This window comes from Octopus bimaculoides, chromosome 13 (assembly GCF_046866305.1).
Source record: "Octopus bimaculoides isolate indiv1 chromosome 13, ASM4686630v1, whole genome shotgun sequence".
In the NCBI taxonomy this organism is placed as follows: Eukaryota; Metazoa; Mollusca; class Cephalopoda; order Octopoda; family Octopodidae; genus Octopus; species Octopus bimaculoides.
Genome location: NC_142940.1, coordinates 53,661,657 through 53,681,059, shown reverse-complemented (window position 1 = coordinate 53,681,059; position 19,403 = coordinate 53,661,657). Strand labels below are relative to the sequence as shown.

Sequence of the window (19,403 nt, the reverse complement as noted above, 5' to 3'; positions counted from 1 at the left end):
TACAATGTTATGAGTAAGAGAACCAAGCACAAAAATGGAATACCTATTTTAGAATTGGTATATAAGCATATCAAGCAAATATAGTAATGAAATAAATCAATTAAATAGTTTTTCTACTTCATAAGAAACGCAGTTGTAGCTTGGTTAGTATCACAAATAAGTATTACAGTAGCTAGAATATGACAAATTGTAAGTGGTTGAAATGCAAACATACTTGCTTGACTCCAGCTTCTAGAAAACTGCCCATTGTATCTGCAAGTCGAGAAAATGTAGGTCTTTGTCCTGGTTCAACCTTCCAACAATCACACATAACTTTGTATCTGTAAATTAAAACAAGACAACCATCATCATCATCATCATTACCACCACAACTATCACCCCTACCACCAATTACAAGAACAACAGTATATTAGTTTTGGTATATGTCATTTTTAGCCTTGGGTCAACCCCCAACAAGCAATCAAATAGCTAGAGGCATTCCAGTATGGACCATCCTGTCTTTTCATAATCTGATGTCTTTCTTACTTTTAAGACAGTCACGTATGATTTAAAGGAGATTTGACTGCTATTTCAAGTAGATTGAGCAACTGCTTATCAGCTTCCTTGTTGGCTTGTGTGTGTGTATATATATATATATATATATATCTTTTGGTCATTTGTTAAATGTATGCTTTTCCATGCTAGTATAGCTTGAATGGGAATAGTTTTGAGGAAAGATTTTATCTACGGATGCTTTTCCTGTCATCCACTGTTGCCTGTTTTCTCAAGTAAAGGATTTTTTTTTTTACTCTACAGGTCTTTGAAAGTAAAGAGCAACTGGTTGTAATGTATATATCATTATTTCACTCAAATGATGACAAACAAAATATTAGCATTCACCCACAATCACAAACACACTCAACTGCCATACCATATTTAATCCGACATTCATTCTGACATTTAATCTAACACTTTCATTACAAAGATATAAAAAAATATAACAAAAAACATAAAAACAAACAAAACACTTCTTACATCTCATCAGTTGCATACTGAGGTTTATCCATTCTGTATCCAGATTTCAATAAATCAATGAATTTCTCATTTATTTTGACGCTGGGGTACGGATTACCACCTTTTGAAGGAAGACAAAGATTGCAAAGATTAGTCAAATGTAAAGTAAATTTTTGTTGTTATCAAAAAAATTATATGCAGTCTTACAAGCGGAGTGCTGTCCTCACTCATGTTATTGGTGTGAAAAAAAGCACTCGGTACAGGTTAAAAAGTAGTTGGCATTAGAAAGGGCATCCAGCCATAAAACCGTGCCAAAACAGAGATTGGGGCACAATGCATGGATCCTGTCAAAATGTCCAACTCATGCAAGCATGGAAATATGAATGTTAAATGATGAAGACGATGATGATATGTATGGTGACAAGTTAACAGAAGTGTTAGTGTTGGAAGAAATATTTTGCAGTATTTCAACTCTTTATGCTTAGAGTTCAAATGTTGATGAGGTCAACTTTGCCTTTCAACCTTTCCAGGTTGATAAAATAAAGTACCAATCAAGTACTGGGGTTGATTAACAGTATGAACTAACCTGCTTATCTCAAAAATTGTTGGCCTTGTATCTCAAGAGCATAGGGAAAATGAATAAAAAAAATACATTCAAAAACAGTCATATTGGCAAAATAATTAGAATGTTGAAAAAATGCTGGTGCAAAGAGGTTAGCTTCAGGTTGAAGTCCACACTGAAGCACTGGCAACATGTGGATTTTGCTAAAAGCATATAAGGACCAGAGGGCAGTGTTAAACTGAGTGATGAATTAAGGCCTGCATCACCCAAAAACAAGAATCACTCCTCTTTTGGGTCTTGTTTAGACCTCATCAGCTATATTGAAGTTGATTTATGAATCTAAAGAAGTTTAGGTTGCATAGGCTACAGGAGTATTAAGGTATTGTTTTTATAGCACTCCTTCTCTGTTCAAAAGCTAAAATAATACATAAACAGAGGAACTTACCAAGACAAAATAATTCCCAAATAAAAACTCCATAAGACCATCTGCAATTGAAAGACATAAGAATTCAAATAAAATTTCTACAGTACTACAAATACAGATACATAATACAAATTCATCATCATCATCCTTTAATGTTGGTATTATATAAATATATATATATACATATGACTACTGACCGAGACCTTTGGAAATGTGCTGTGCGTGAGAAGACCCGGAAAGCCAAGTAAGATCGTTGCCAGTGCCCCTGGACTGGTTCTTGTGCGGGTGGCACATGAGATGCACCATTTTGAGCGTGGCCGTTGCCAGTACCGCCTGACTGGCTCCCGTAGGATTTTCGAGCGTGGCCGTTTTCGTGCGGGTGACACGTAAAAGCACCCACTACACTCTCTGAGTGGTTGGCGTTAGGAAGGGCATCCAGCTGTAGAAACTCTGCCAAATTAGACTGGAGCCTGGTGTTGCCATCCGGTTTCACCAGTCCTCAGTCAAATCGTCCAACCCATGCTAGCATGGAAAGCGGACGTTAAACGATGATGATGATGATGATGATATAATATATACTGGTGCATCCAAATGTGCTTCTTTGAAGGCTTCAGTAATCATCCTAAGAAATCATGTTGATGATGAAACGTAAATTATGCTAAAACCACACGATACAACAGTCCCATCCACTGGTGCTGATAAAATTTCATCTGCCAATATAATCTGTGCCTTTTTAGCACTTAATGTCTATAGTCTACATAAGGTGATTTCTTAGGATGATTGCTGCAGCTTAATTTGGATGTGCAAAACAATATTTGTTACAAAGGCTGCTTCCATTGTTGATATATATATACATATATATATATCTGTGTGTGTGTGTTTGGCATTCACCATGATAGATCGCTAGCCACTAAACATTTTTTTATTTTCTCTCCGTTTATTTTTGTGTCCCTTTCTGTCAAAGAGCGTAGGCTTGAAACGTAAAAGACTTTCTAACTGTTGTTTACGCTCGGGAAGTGAGAAAGTCTTTTATGTTTTGAGCCTACGCTCTTTGACAGAAAGGAACACAGAAAGAAAATAAAAAACGTTTAGTGGCTAGTAATCTATCATGGTGACTGCCAAACACACACACACATATATATAATGTACTGTACATATATATTATGTACATGTATGTTGTTTGTATTGGTGTATATAAAGCAAGTGTGTTAGAATAATAGAACAGAAACTCACACATCACTTTTCGTTGTGTAGATTCTGTGTGTCAGAGATTCAATGGCCATCCATTTGATGGGAACAGGTGTCTGCAACACAAACACATCAATAATCAACAAACATTCTTATAAAAGTCAGTTACATAAATTTTAAACCTTTTGCTACCATATTTCTGTTATACAGTTTCTTTCAATTAATTTAAAAAATAACGAATATAGTAAAATAACTTCATTATTATTAAACAGATGATTAAAACATAAATTTGCATGAAATTTTAACAAGAAGTTTTAATTTACATCATTTTAAAATAGAAAATAAATTGATAGGACCAGGAGTAAGCTCAGGAGTACTGCCATATAAGGTCATTCAGTAACTATCGTGTAACAATATGGCCATATAAAATCAGCAGCAGCTACCATGTGATAATGCAGCCATGTAAGGTTATTCAGTAACTATTGTGTGACAATATGACCATATAAGGTCATTCTGTAACTGCCATGTGACAATATTGCTACATATGGTTATTCTGTAACTGCTGTGTGACAATATCACAATACAAGATCATTCAGTAATCACACCATGTTACTATAACTGCCATATAAGACATTCTGTAACTCCCATATCTCATTATTTTCATATGAGGCTATTCAGTGAATGCCATGTGACACTACCTCCATATAAAGCTTTTCTGTTACTATCATGCGACACTACTGCCACGTAAGGTCATCCCGTTACTAATATGTGACTATCTCAAATAAGATAAACGATGAGGCTTAGCAATATGAATGTAACTTACGTCTCCTTTCTTGTGGTATTCAGCTGATTTGTAGCAGTTCTTGGCAAGGCCAAAATCACAGATCTTGACAACCTCATTAGCAGCCAACAGGATGTTACGAGCAGCTAGATCTCTGTGGATATACTTTTATCAGACATAACAGAAATTATTAATGTGAAAATGAAAGAGAAAATAAAATGGCATAAAAGACGATGATGATGATAGTGATATGGAACTACTTATACACACAAAAAAAAAATGGACAGATAAATCTATGAAAAATAGCCTATGTAGTTCTCTTAAGTATTATTTAGGAAAAATCAAATATCACAAAATGTGGGGTGGAAACATACTGGGTTAGATTTAATGTCCACTTTTCCATGCTTGCATGGCCAGATGGACTTCAAAGCAGATTTTCTATAGCTGGATGCCCCTCCTGATGCCAACATTCACCCTGTTTACAAGTATTATAATATTTCTTCATAGCTGGACATGTTTCAATGGAAGATTGGGAATGAAGGACACTGCTCATTACCATACAATGTCAAGACAAGGAGACCCAGACACACACACCCATATGTATGCATGTGTGTGCATGCATATATGTGTGCATGTGCATATGTGTGTGTCAGGGGAGAGCATGTGCCAATTGTATTGACACCAGTGTTCAACTTCGCTGCATAAAACATGCCCAGACATACTTGGAGATCATTACCCCACCTAGAAATGAATGGAATTTGGTGACAAGAAAGGGCATTCAACTGTAGAAAACTCTGCAACAACACACTCTCGTCGGACCGATGCCAGTATGGAAAAATAGACATTAAAACAATGATGATGAGCAGAAGGATGAACAGTGACTCACTTTTTTAGAAGCTAAATATTCCATCCCTCTTGCCACTTGGTAAGCATAACAAATGATAGTTTTTGTAGTCAGAGGTCGATTCAGGTGTTCATTGTTATCCGTGTCTGCATGATTGATGTAGTGTGGCTTCGAGGCTTCATCCAACAGGAATTTTTTTTCGTCCATCATAATGTCCTCCATTGTGTCCACAAAACTATCTTTGTGCTTCAAAAGGAAGTTGCGTAGGTTCCCAAAATGACAATATTCAACCATGACATACAGTTCACCTGAAGTTGCAATGCAAAGAGAAAAATCGAAGCAAAATTATTTGAAAGACAAAAAATGAGAGGGGTGGGGGTGGGGGGGAGAAAAGAGAGAGTGAGAGTGAGGAAGCAACAAAGAGGAAACAGAAGGAAAAGAAAATAGATTCAAAAGGAATAATGATGAGAAATATAATAATGAAAGTTGCAATACAGTAATAAGGTAGGAAAGAAGAAAAGTGAGGAGAGAGAGAAAAGAAGAAGCAGTAAGGAGAAAAAAGGCAAAGATGGAAGTGAAAGAAGAAAGTATATAATCAAAAGAAATGAGAGAATTAGAAATATAATGATGGTAGGAGAGAAGGGAGAAGGGAGGGAAATGTGGGAGATAGCAAAACAAAGGGAGTGGGGGAGAGAGAGAGGAAGAAGGGCTGGGAAGGAGGAAGAGAGAGGTAGTAAGTGGAGAAACAAATACAGAAATATTCTGGTTAAAAGAGAGTTTGTAAGCCTAATAAGAAACCCCATTATTTCATCTTTAACTCATTGTGAATATTTTGGTAAAATTAGGACCAGAAACCAAACACTCACCATATCGAATGTTCTTAGTGACAGCGCCAAGTAAATTAACAATATTTAAGTGAGGACCAAGATGAATAAGAATCTTTAATTCTGACAACAATGCTTCCATTTGTTCACGGTCTGTACAATCTGTAAAAGAGTAAAGTTAATCATCACCATAGGTTTAATGTCCACATTATCATGCTTGCATGAGTCAGATGAAATTTTACTGAGGTGCATTTTTTATGATCAAGTGCCCTTCCTTTTGTCAACCCTCACCTGTTTCCAGGCAAAATAATGTTTCCTCATGGCTAGACGTTTCCACCAAAGAGTAAAACAAAGGACACTGCTTGCATGACAATGACACTCGTTTACAACTATCACATGAAGTCAAAGGAAGGAGACAATAACACACAGAGGCTTCTTTCAGTTTCCCTCTCCATAACACTCTGGTCAACCTGGGGCTATAGAATACACTGGAACTGAACCACCACGTGGTTAGGAAGCAGACTTCTTACCACACAGTTATACCTGCACCTCAACCCTTTTGATACCAACCTACCTGAAACTGCCTCTGGCTCTGAGTACAAATGTCTTGTTTTCAAAAGTTCTGAATTAAAATCTTCCACTAAACCTTAGTCACAATTTATGTTCCTAACATCAGCTTAATGATAACTAAGTTATTTTACTAAATTCTTTGTTATATTTAAAATTAGTTGAAAGAAACACAGAGTATCTCAACAGAAATATGGCAACAACTTGATTTTGAGTAATGCCATCACTTGATTGTTTTTTTCAAACTCGAGAAGCACAGATGTAGCAATTCCCTCCTGCCAGAAACCAACACTCCTTTGCACAGATGTGGTAATGATGGGCACCTCATGAAGTTGATGCTACAATATTATTTTGGTGAACATTTCAGTTTTTATCCTGACACACATTCTTTTCCATGCTCCTTGCAAGTAGGGATGTCATATAATGTGTACTTAACAACAATCCTGTGTTTGTGACTTCTTTGATGACTTCTAACACCTACTTTAATTAGACAGACATGCCCACACTTGTTACGCGTTTAACTGGGCTTTGTGTTAACATAGTCAGGTAAGCTCACATCAAGACACACACATACACAGAAAATCATACACGTACATAAACACACATGCTTATATATAACTGTTATATAGACTGAATTATTACTGAGATGAAAAAAAAAATAGTTAAAGGAAGATCTCATTATCATTAGAGAAATATGAAACAGACAAATCTAGTTATGTGAAAAGAAAAATTTCTTTAAAATATTCCCTTTGTAAATTCTCTTACCTTTAACCATTTTAACAGCTACTGTTGTAACATCAATTCCATCTTCAATCCCTATTGCCTCTGCTTTGATGACCCTTCCAAATGCACCTTGACCAAGTATCATTCCTGAAACAAAGAAGCATTATCTTTAGTTCTACTTAAGCTGGTTTAGACCTTATTATCATAATCATTGCTTTCAATGTCTACTTTTACATGCTTGCATGGATCAGATGATGTTTTTGTTGAGGCAGGTTTTGTACAGTTATATGCTGTTCTTGACATCAGCCTTCTCCTATTTTCAAGCAAAGCAATATTTCTCCTGGTCCTCTCAACACAAACAGCTCAGTGGACAGATACTTTTTTTGACGGAAGGTTTCAAAAGAATGACACTGCTTGTATGATGGTGATATTCATTTACAGTTAGTGCACAATGTGAAGACAAGAACATTCACCTACCCCTATATATATGTATGGTAGCTTACATACAGTTTCTGTCTACCAAATTTGTTCACAAGGCAGAGACCAGCCAGGACTATGGTAGAAAACACTTACCAAAGGTGGCCTGCAGAAGGACTGAATTGGAAACCAAAAGGTTGAGAGAGAGAGAGAGAGATGACAAAAATGTAATTCTTACCTAATCGAAGTCGTTCCTTTGGAAATTCCCACCGTGAATCATAAGGTAGGCATCCAGTTTGTTCTCCAATAGGAATATCTGGGTTGTAATCACCTTTAGGCACAACAAGTTGTTTTTCAAGATCATCAAAGTCCTATAAAAAAAGGAAGTGAAGAACATATAACTCATGGAGATCTTTGTCATAAAGAAAGAGTTTAGGATTTTTTATATCTTCCAATATTATCTTTGTTCTCGTTGCCATTGTAGTTTAATGCCAAAATAATTCTAAATAGACTTGTAATCAAAGACATTCCAGTGTTTGTCTCAGCCACTGCATGTCTGAGACTATATTATCCAATGTGTCCCTTTCCTTTTCAAGATGGCAAGATATCTTGGTTGGTGTCAAAAGGGAAATTTAAACCTTTTGATACCAACCTGCCTGAGACTACCCTAGATATATGATATAGATTTCATGTTTTGAAGGGTTTTTAATTAAAATCTTCCATCAAAACTACATGTTCTAACACCAGCTTTATAATGACAAAATTATTTTACTAAATATGTCATGTCATTATTTTCACAATTAATTGTAACAAAGATTTCCTCAGAAATTTGGTAATGAAAGGGTCAAAGGACAGAACCATATTCAGATTCCCATGGTTAATATATAACCTGTGTAGATGAGAATTAGTAGATGAAGTGTTGTGCTACTAGTTCAGGGCTCATATTTACTGCAGATATTCCATTACACTTGCAGGCATTACATTATATCATACATTCCTCAGAGAATTTATCTCCTAAAAGCTATGTTGTATGTAGTGTCAGCAGAATAGGATAAACTTCTGATACTACATACTGACACTTCTTAAGATACTATATAGAGAGCTCTTAATTGTAGTCATTATATTGTAGCATCTCAGTACTCCGGAGACTGTAATACAACGGTAATATGACAGAGGTGATAAGTGAATAAATAGATTGAGTTTAATGGGAGAAACTGCTCTCACATGTTCACTGAATGGAATCTTAAAGTCAAAGTAGATTTAGTTTGCATTTTGTGCAGTAAAATGGTTAACTAGTTAGATTAATTTAGAAAAATAAAAATCAATGATATATATGTGTGTGTATATATATATATATATATAGTGCATGTGTGTGTGTCCTTATTGACAGTAACTTACATGTTTGATCTTGACCTTCTTGATGATGAAACAGATGACAGCTAAACTGATAATAAGAACAGCCAATGATACACAAACTATGACAATAATTTCTATTTTACTCATTCCAGCAGCACTATAATTTTCTGTAAAAATGAAGGGTTTTAAGATCAACAACAGCAATAATAACATCTGGAAATATACTGTTACTAGTAGGAGTAGTAGTAAATGTTTTTAAGATCAGCTAGGGATGGGGATAGTTGACTAAAGTACTTATCTGGTAAGCACTGCTTTCTCCACCTTCACTCTCCTTTCTGAGTGGGATTTGAAGAAGTTGACGGCTTGGTCAGAGAAGAAAATCCTTAGCCTTAAACCTTCTGACCATACCTACCACACAACTTCACTTGCCATAACCACAAGGCAGAGAAAGACTAGCTGCTCGTCTTTGCCAAAAGAGGGTAGCAGGTCAATCTTCACAACAAATTCAACTGAGAGCCATCTCTGCTCTACATGTGATAGTAGTTGTTACCAACAATTTTTCATTGCATGGACTCTGAATGAATATGTGCACGGTGGTTTGGTTGTCTTGCATGTATCTCTGACAGGTTTGGCTAGTGGTACTTCCATATTATAAAGCATGTCTCATACGATTAATGTTCCTCACTAGTACTCTAGACCAAGGACATCAAATGGATCTCCTAACCACAAGAAGTGAAAGAGCATGCATTCTCTCTGGTGAGGTATTTCCTGAGACAAGGAACTATGGTCAGGCAATAGTATGCCATCAAAGAGATGTATGTATGAGACCCACCTGACCTTAAAGAGACAGCTTCTCAGTTTATTTCTGAGTAAGGAATCAGTGACATCTGCCCTGAACCTTTAACTGACAAGAGGGATAACAAGAGTGCCCAAGTCAGAGCAGATGCTAATCTGTGACATCTGCTTTGACCCTTAAGTGAACACAGCTGTGAAACAATGGAACACATTTCAAAATAAAGCAATACATATTTACCTCCAACAAGTACAGTTGCATTTGCATACACAGAACCAGCACGATTTTTTATGAAGCAAGTATAAACTCCAGAATGGTCAATGGTTGTTCTTTGTATAACAAGCCTAAGAAATAAAATATATATAATCAGTGTTTCCAGTATGGCCTTAACCATTATGGGTTAAATTAAATTAATAAATGAAAAAGATCACCCATAAAATTTTAAGAAAGTTTGAATACAATACAGGTTAAACCAAGCTGATCTGGGATTTTCTAATCCATTGGTTTCAATGATTTGAATTTGGTGGTCATTAGTTTGTATAATGGCAGTTTGGCCAGCTGTGGCACCCCGTATTGTTTATACCCACCACAGTTGACTTAACAGGGGTTGATGTTGCAATAGAAGTACAGATATTAGCTATTTTTACTAATATTTCACCCTTAAATATACCTCCTCAGTGAGCAGCCAATACTGAAAGTAGAGGTAACACTGTAGAACATAAACCTGTAACATTAATTACTACAAAAGGTATCAGAATATAGTGCTACATCAGTAAAAGACTTGTGTGCAGAAAATGTTGGAGGTACATTGCACCATACAGTATAATATATGTGTTACTTAGCCAATTTTTACCCCTAAGCTCCACTGGTTAAAAAAATCCACTACTCTAACACCAGACTGGTCTCAAATTAGTGAGGTTCAACTTGTAGTTGACTAAATTTTTTACAGAAAATACTTTACATTTTTAGACATTGAAAATTAAGTGAAGATGGCTGCAGAAACTGAGGTATGGGTAAATTCTCCAAAAGGTGACAGGTATTAAATATATTACAGGGTATTATATTTTAGTTCAAGGAAATTCATTTTACCTCAAGACTAGTTGTCACTTTGAAAACTATATATTTCGAACAGGAATTTGGCAGCGCCACCTCTAACTGAACAATTATTCTGTGCTGATGATCGTAGAGATTGATGAAATGCTGCTAAGCATTTTGTTTGATTTTCTAATGATTCTGCCAGCTCACCACCTTGATAGTGTGCTTAATATCAAAATAAAATGTAACGAAAGGATAAATACTTACATTCTGCCTCCATCTTCTATATGTAATCCCAAAGTGTTGTTCTCAAAAATTTGGTCGTTGTTGAAAAACCAATGCATTGTTGGAGAAGGTTTGCCACCAATTACTTCACAAGAGAGTGGCAGGGACATGTTCAGGCTAGCATGAAGGGTTGATTCAATGGTACGACCAAGCATTGGAGGTATCATCTCTGAAACAAAATGAAAACTTTGGTACTATGGGAATATGGCTAGAATGTCTGAGGAAAGAATCACAATACAGAGTTTACAGGCAAGATCAACTGGAGGGCAATTTAGAGGTAAACTATGAGCAAGATGGTCAAATAATTCTCATAGGTTTCTTTGACCTTGCTGGAGCATTTAGGAATGGTTGCTTCCGATAAGACCTTCTGGAGGACTTTGTCTCACAATCCTCACAGCTCACACGAATAAATGGGAAATAGTAATAGGCACAGGTATGGCTGTGTGGTAAGAAAATTGCTCCCCAATCCAGAATCACATGGTTCTGGGTTCAGTTCCAATGCATGGAACCTTGGGCAAGTGTCTTGGGCTGACTAAAACCTTGTGAGTGGATTTACTAAATGAAAACTGAAAAGAAGCCAGTTGTATATATTTGAGTGTGTGTGTGTTTGTTCCTCACCACTGCTTAACAACCAGTTTGGGGTGTTCACATCCCTGTAATTTAACAGTTCAGTATGAAGTTTGTATCATAGAACAAAGGGTAGTCTCAGGCAGGTTGATATGAAAAGGGTTAAAAGAACAGAGGTTAATAGAAGAGAAAGGAAGGAGTGGAGAAGATTGAGAAATGTAAGAAACAGAGTGGATGTAACAAAGTTGCCAAAAAGATTGGAAGAGAAGAGGGGAGAAAAAATTTACTCACTTTCAACATCGAGAGAGATAATTTTATCAAATTTTATGGAATTGTTCACTCTACATCGGTAGATTCCAGAATCAGACAACCGAATTGAATTGAATTTCTTGGTAAGGATATTAGAGTAGTTTGTTCTGAAAAAAATACCAATCAAACATTCAAAGTTTAATATCGTAAATGCTCTTGTGTATTTTGTTTTAAAACACTTTTATGTAAGCCTTTTGATACCAATACGCTGGAGTTAGAAACCAAAACCTTTTATTTTAAATTGTTCCATATTTAAGCTAACCACCCCCATCATAATGTTATATAAGAACCTATTGTTATGTTTCAAACACAAGCTTAACAATCACTGTTATTTTAGTAAATCCTTCCAAATTTTTTGATAATTTACTGTAAAAACCCATGTAATTTATACATTTTTTTCGCAAAAGTACAAATAAACTTTAGTGGGTGCATAAATTACATGAGTAGATTGTTTCCAGAATTTGTTTTGAAATTTTTTTGTTTGAAAAAGACGTACAAAACGTAAACATTCGTACTGAAAGTTGACTCATTTAATGTCAGAATAAGTTTTTACAGTAAAAATAATGGCTTAAATATGCATAATGAAATTGCCTTTTATTTATACTGGATGGTATAATGCTTAGTTTTTCCGTATAAATTTCCATAAAAGGTATAAAGGTTTTTCCGTATATATTTCCATAAAAGGTATAAAGACATGACCGGCTCCACAAACTTAACTATATTGCTATAAACAGCATGAAGTCTGGTTACTACAAAATTTCACATGCAAACTGTTAGATAAACAATATAAACAATCATAATAATAAATCAATGATAAAATTACTTACACTTTTAATTCTGCTTGGAGGTTTCCATTTCTGCAATAATAAGGATAAAAAAGATCAAATTAGATTGAATTATGTATGTGGTACAAATACAAATGCACTGTTAAAGTGTTTGGACCAAAATTAACATAAAATTTTGAAGATAAATTTTAGTTTAGATCACTTTAAAACATGAAGTTTGTATCCTAAAATCAAAGGCGGTCTTAAGCAAGTTGGTATCAAAAGGGTTAAATATGGAACAATTTAAAATAAAAGTTTTTTACTATCTCCAGTGGCAAAAGGTTTAAATAAATGTGTTTTAAAACAAGAGTAATAATAATGGGTAAAAAACAATAACTGTTTTGCAATGATTAGTCTTAAAAAGAATAATGTTTTATAAGTGGGGACAATTTATTTATTTAAAATTTCTTTAATCCTTTTTTTTCTATAAGCAACATTACAATAACTTACTGAGATATGTTATATCGCCCATATGATCTATTGACTGATGGGAACTTAGAATAGACATCAGTATCCCATAATCTTTCAAACATCAATGTGAGGTCAGAATATTTCCACAAATTAGCACTGCATGTCAAGAAAATTTCATCGCCTTCAACTGGTGACTTTACACTTGTTGTAAACATAAAGCCATTTTCAATGTCTGAAACAGAAATACAATATTAATACAAATCTGTCTCAACAATTATAACATTTCAAAAAAGGTTAACTTTTCTTGTCTATTGTTTTATTTGACTGAACCAAAGTGATTTTGCTGCTGTAGCATCATCATCATCATCTTCTTAACGTCAACTTCTCCATGGGTCAGATTAAGTTTAGAGAGGTAGATTTTTCTACAGCTGGATGCCTTCCTGTTGCCAACACTCACCTTTTTTTCAAACAAGGTAATATTTCCCTGTGGCTAGACATGATTCCGTAGAATATTAGAAATGAGCAGCACTAACACTTGTTTACAAATATGATGCAATGTCAAAACAAGGTGTCAGAAACATATTTGTATGCACACATTCACACACATATACAACAGGCTTTTTCTATTTCCATTTACCAAATCCACTTACAAAGCTTCGGTTGGCCTGGGGCTATAGTTGAAAACATGGAGCCCAAGATGGCACACAGTGGAACTGAATCTGAAACCATGTGGTTAGGAAGACCATAGTAATTATTTTGAGATTTTTAAACCTGGCTCTTATTCTATTAGTCTCATTTTGCTGAATCACTACACTATGGGGATGTGAACAAACCAACATCAGTTGTCAGGTAGTGAGAGACAAACAGAAAGATGCACACACCACACATGCAGGTGTGTGCAGCAGGTTTCTAAGGAGTCTCCATCTCTCAAATTCACTCACAAAGCATCGGTCAGCCTGGGGATATCATAGAAAACACTTGATCAAGTGCTGTTTGTACTGCTGAAATTGAAACAATATTGTTGGAAAGTGAACTCCTTAATCATATCGCCAAGGCTTTTCATTGTGAGCTACCAGTTTCAGAATAGCTGTTTATCTATGGTTTAGTAGGAGATAGTAAACAGACAATACATATATAGACACTTACCACTAAGGGAGAAATTTACTATTTTTTCACTTATTCCTTGTCTATTGGTTGCTTGACATTTATATTGACCTCCAACTAAAGCTGTTACATTCAGCACAGTGTATTTTTTGAATGTAACAATCTCTGGATTATCTAAAATAAACAATAATTATTTATATTAGTTTGAGATAAATGTTTGTAAAAACATTTGAACAAAGTTGTGGGTGAGGAGTTAATCAAAAATATGTAAGGTAATATCAATGAATCAATGTCAAAAATAAAGATATATTATTTTACTTGGGCTGTTTTATTTATTTATCTATTTATTATTCCTATAATATTTTGGGAATAATTTCCCTTTTCAAATAAATGTAAAGGAATCAAAGTATTTGGATAAATTGTTGTTACAGCAAATTATCTCAGTTTGTTATGGCAAAATTACAGTACTCTTAACTTTTGGTTTGTTAGGGTCGAAGGCAGTCCTCATTGGAGTTGCATATGCTTATTTTTAGTTGCACAGGTTTATTTTTGAGAAAATGTAGTGACACTGTTAGAGAAGAGGATAATATGAAGCAAGTGAGAAGTAGCGTCAGAGGTGGTGGTTGTGGTTAGTGAGAGAATCAGAGGGGCAGGTTGAGTAGAAGGAGTAGTGCAACCCCATGTTATACATGGGTGGGTAAAGTGGTTCATGGCAAGTCTCTTCTGTGATAGCCCACCCACTCTTTAGCTGGGTGAGAGAAATGGTCATTACAGAAGTAAGTTGTCCAAGGTGATGTGCTGTTAGACTGCACCTAAAGCCATGTGGTTGAGACCACAGTGATATGCCTCTATCTGTGTACAAATGTGCATTATAGAAATTCAGCTATTGTCTTTACTCACTCTGTGTAGTTAGTCCATTTTCTATTGTAGTTTTGTTGACTACTGACCATGCTGCTGGGTTTGAAGAACAGTGAAATGGATCACATGCCTGCCACATCCATACCATTTCATCATCAAGGTTTGATGACACATTACAAATCAATGTTACTTTACGATCAACCATGAAAAAATCCTTTGCTGGTATAGTATCTAGTTGAATTATTGGTTTACCTGTAAGAGAAAAATAGTATTTTATACTATTACCTCACTAATCTTACTATCTATAGGAACATTGATATAACAATGCAAAACAAACATCCAGAAAAATTAGGATTTTTAACATGTTCATAATCAAATTTCTATTAAAACATTCCCTCTGATTCAATTAATTTTGAAGATAATGAAAACTTTAGTAAAATAACTTTATCATTATTAATCTGGTGTTTGGAACATGAATTAAAATAAAATTTTGATGGAAAGTTTTAATTCAGATCTCTTTGCAATAGGAAGTCTATATTGTAGAATCTGAGCAAGAAAAAAAAAAAAAAATTTGGTAATGTAGTGGAGGATCTGATGTCATAGCTGCAGGTTCCGTCATAAGAATATTGAACCCCAAAAGGAATGTGACATTTTTATATGGACTATCTGAAAACATGAGCAGCACCCAGTAGTAAAAATCATGCTAAAATAGACCTTGTGGGTGCTGGTGTCACTATGTAAAGTGGTTAGTGTTAGGAAGGGTACCTAGCCATAAAAACCATGCCAAAGCAGACAGTGAAGCTACACAGTCTTCTAGCTTACCATTTCCTGTCAAACTGTCCAATCCATGCTAGCATGAAAAACAGACATTAAATGATGATCAAGATGATGACTATATATATATATATATATATATATATATATATATATATATACATATATATATCAATACTTGCAGCTTGTTACATTTGTAAAGTGAACACAAAAGTAAAAGTAAACAAAGACATACACACATGCATGCATATACACTCACACACACACACATACATATACAAAAAGAGGGTCTTTCAGTTTCCTTCTACCAGATATACTCATAAGACTTTGGTCACTCAGGGCTAAAGTAAAAGACATTTGCCCAAGTTGCTGCACATGGGGGCTGAACCTGAAACAATGTGGTTGGGACAGGAACTTTACAACCACACCACACAACCATGAATATTTAAATTAAAACCTTCCATTATAATTCATCATTATTTAATGTCTGTCTACCATGCTGGCATGGACTGGATGATTTGACAGGAGCTGGTAATACCGAGGACTGTTCCAAGTTCCACTGTCTCCTTTGGCAAGTATTTTACAGTTGGATGTACTTAACACCAAACTATACAAGAAATTTTTTGTTGTTGCATTCTGAATACCAGGTTAATACATCAATCAATGAACAAAACTAAGTTACTTTCAAGGTTAATTGATATATAAGTAAGGTGTTTCATCTGAAATATGAGCACAAAAGGGTTAAAGAGAGTCTAAGTGTTGACTTACCAATAACTACAAGCATAAGGCTCAAGGTACTGTTCATATCTTTTGTTACAGCAAACACTGTATAATTACCACTATCTTCATACTTAGGATTGTAAATCACCAGATCCAGTACTGTATCGATTATGCTGTTAAAGAAGTAAACCTTTAATTAAATTTTAATGAAATACTTATTGTGGTTTGAGATAAAGAAAATAACAAACTGCTTGATATCAACAAGAAGTAAAATTCCTTCATTTGTATTATGTCCATTTTCCTGGCACATCTTACATAGATGCTTCTTTAGGGCAGTATTTTGCATACGGGTACCATTCCTGTAACTAACCTTACCAATTTTTCAAGTATTAATTTTTTTATTCCTCTTATCTTCGAATGTACACAGTTTGTTTTTTTAACTAACTACTTTGCATGTGAGTATATGACATATAACATTCAAAAAGACTTGCATGTGTATACACACATACACAGCAGGCTTTCATACAATTTTGGCCAACTAGTTTCACTCACAAGGCATTTATCAGTCAAGGCCACAACAGAAATTTGCCCAAGATGTCACACAATGAAATAGAACTCAAGACAACTAAGTTAATAACTAAGACAACTTAGTGATAACTAAGCTGATGGGCTCCAAAACCATACACATAGCCATGCATGTGCCCGTAAAAATATTTATCAAAACAGAAATAAAAGAAAATATTTTCAGAAGTATCATTTTCAGTTCAGTTAATCTATCTAAAATGACAAAGTAAGAGTCTAGCAACAGGATGGACAAATTCTGATGATCAAAAGGAGAAAAAATAACAACAAAGCATTAAAGTGGATTCTTTAAGTCATTATGCTTTGCTGAATTATTTTATCTTTCTCTTGTTTCAGTTACTGGACTACTGCCATACTGGAGCACTGCCTTGACCTCACTACTTTTTTTTAAAACCTGATACTTAAGACAAGCAGCAATATAAAAACAATATATTAGAAAGGTGACTATTAAAAACAAAAGGGTTAGGGAAAAGGAAACTGGAATTAGAATTATATTTAATAATTTTTCACAAATAAAAGGGATGACTATTGGCATATTTCAGTCTTATTAGACCTCCTCAGTGAAGCATAGACTTCATCCCATTAACCTTGGTATTGATGAGAGATTCACTAGGTTGATATCCATAATTTTTTACATGACTTAGAATACAATGTCAATGCCTGTAACCTTATTCAAGGTCTCTATCACCCAAATTCTTTATTCCTTAAGTCATATAAATCTGATTTTGTGCCTAAATGAGAAATTGATGTAAAAACAAAGTTCACATTAATAATTAAGTTGACAGACATGTTATATATTAGCAAAAAAAAATTAAAAAATTCACTCACCGGATTTCATATTTTATACCCTCCATGATTATCTCACTATTTTTGAACCATGTTATATTAGGTTTACGAAAGGAGACATAGTTAGCTGTCAGATACACCCTGTCTTTATCTTCACTCACTCGAACCAATTTTTCAGAGTTGTTTAAATATACAAATTCTTTTTCTACAAATGAAAATATGAAATTTTATTTAATTTTCATTTTATCTGAGGCAAGGATACACATATGCAAATGGATGAGGTGACAGTGGCAGTATATTGAGAATTTACTGGTCATGTAGGGTCAAGAGGCATGAACCTACAGTGATAATTGCAAAGCAGAAGAGAATGAAAACCACCCTTTCACACAAACCTCAGCTGATCAACAAGATCCTATGTAGTAAGTCTGGATCCCACTTGGGTGCAATGGTCCCTATCAGTGTAGTAATTCCACTGTGCCCAACCCACCAGTCATGGCACAGTTCTGCTCAGCTATTGGTGCCAGGCACAATACGGAAAGCAGCACTATTGTCGGCCAAAGAGAGGGCAAGAATGAGCAAGAGCAGAAGCACAGAACTGAGCACATTCGTGAGCATGGTCAGGAGCACAACCAAACACCTGACCACTGAAACCAGCAGCCAATGTACAGGTTGGGGACACCAACTTAGGTATGTCACAAACCACATTATTAGTGGTTGAGATTACAACACTCCCCTCACGAAGTGGACACCTGAGAAGGGCTAACTTTTCAGCTATTACTGGAATTCACAGTTAAGTAGACTGAAGCAACTTAAAATGAAGGAATTTACTCAAGAATGCTATCCACTGCACCACCTGGGAATTGAAATCATCCTAACAATTTGGCAACATGCCTTCACAATGATCTACAATTTAAATTCATCATTGTCATTTTACATCCACCTTTCCATGCCTGTATGAGTCAGATGGAATTTGTTGAGGCAGATTTTCTTTGGCTGGATTCCTTTCCTGTCATCAAACTTTACCTGTTCCCAAGGAAGGAAATATGTCTCCATGGCCAGACATATTTTTCGTTGAAGGCTAGAAACAAACAACATCGCTTGTATGACATTCATGCTTGTATACAACCATCACATGTCAAGACAATGGTACACGCAAACACAATATATGAACTTCTTAACCTTATAGCTGTCCTTTATCAGAAGATAAACATAAAATCAATATCATTCTTTAATTAGCATTTCACTCTTCCATACATTAAATTTGTGAAATGATGATTAATTCCTATTCAGATCAACAATGTCAAAACATCAACATCCAATCAAATTGCAAGTTTTGTTGTATACATACCGTAGACTGAAATGTGTACATCAGTACTCATAGAGCTAGAACTGCTGACGTTACATACATATATACCACTGTCATTCAGATTAGCTCTTCGAATGTAAATTTTGGCATAAAATACATCGATACCTCTGCGGTGTTCTCGTTTAGGTGTTGATACACGAACCCGATGGGATGTCTGCAAAAGAGACTAATACATTTCAGTTATGACGAAAAATTTAAATAATACAAAAGAAACAGAACTAAGAACATTTCTTTTTTTTCATTGCCCATGTATAAGGAACACTAATGAAAGTACCTCACCTCATTTAATGCCAAAAGTATTTGACTATAT

The 19,403-nt window shown here is 35.0% G+C and overlaps 1 protein-coding gene across 6 annotated transcripts in view; it reads right to left on the bottom strand.

Moving 5' to 3' along the window:
* The window catches only part of LOC106877728 (vascular endothelial growth factor receptor 1), a 64,427-nt gene that overhangs the window by 3,039 nt on the left and 41,985 nt on the right, over nucleotides 1-19,403 (bottom strand). For 3 of the 6 annotated variants that reach the window (XM_014926694.3, XM_014926697.3, XM_014926699.3), the window contains 20 exons: nucleotides 19,076-19,259; nucleotides 17,770-17,932; nucleotides 16,408-16,532; nucleotides 14,908-15,117; nucleotides 14,050-14,181; nucleotides 12,943-13,135; nucleotides 12,496-12,525; nucleotides 11,651-11,775; nucleotides 10,775-10,961; nucleotides 9,713-9,816; nucleotides 8,722-8,846; nucleotides 7,562-7,694; nucleotides 6,949-7,053; nucleotides 5,659-5,778; nucleotides 4,835-5,100; nucleotides 3,991-4,113; nucleotides 3,213-3,283; nucleotides 2,001-2,041; nucleotides 1,015-1,114; nucleotides 215-320 (listed from right to left, as the gene is read on the bottom strand). In XM_014926694.3, the coding sequence (XP_014782180.1) occupies nucleotides 215-320; nucleotides 1,015-1,114; nucleotides 2,001-2,041; nucleotides 3,213-3,283; nucleotides 3,991-4,113; nucleotides 4,835-5,100; nucleotides 5,659-5,778; nucleotides 6,949-7,053; nucleotides 7,562-7,694; nucleotides 8,722-8,846; nucleotides 9,713-9,816; nucleotides 10,775-10,961; nucleotides 11,651-11,775; nucleotides 12,496-12,525; nucleotides 12,943-13,135; nucleotides 14,050-14,181; nucleotides 14,908-15,117; nucleotides 16,408-16,532; nucleotides 17,770-17,932; nucleotides 19,076-19,259 (2,643 nt within the window). The remainder of the gene's footprint in view (nucleotides 1-214; nucleotides 321-1,014; nucleotides 1,115-2,000; nucleotides 2,042-3,212; nucleotides 3,284-3,990; nucleotides 4,114-4,834; nucleotides 5,101-5,658; nucleotides 5,779-6,948; nucleotides 7,054-7,561; nucleotides 7,695-8,721; nucleotides 8,847-9,712; nucleotides 9,817-10,774; nucleotides 10,962-11,650; nucleotides 11,776-12,495; nucleotides 12,526-12,942; nucleotides 13,136-14,049; nucleotides 14,182-14,907; nucleotides 15,118-16,407; nucleotides 16,533-17,769; nucleotides 17,933-19,075; nucleotides 19,260-19,403) is intronic. The other 3 variants (XM_014926696.3, XM_014926698.3, XM_014926700.3) reach the window with 1 other exon arrangement.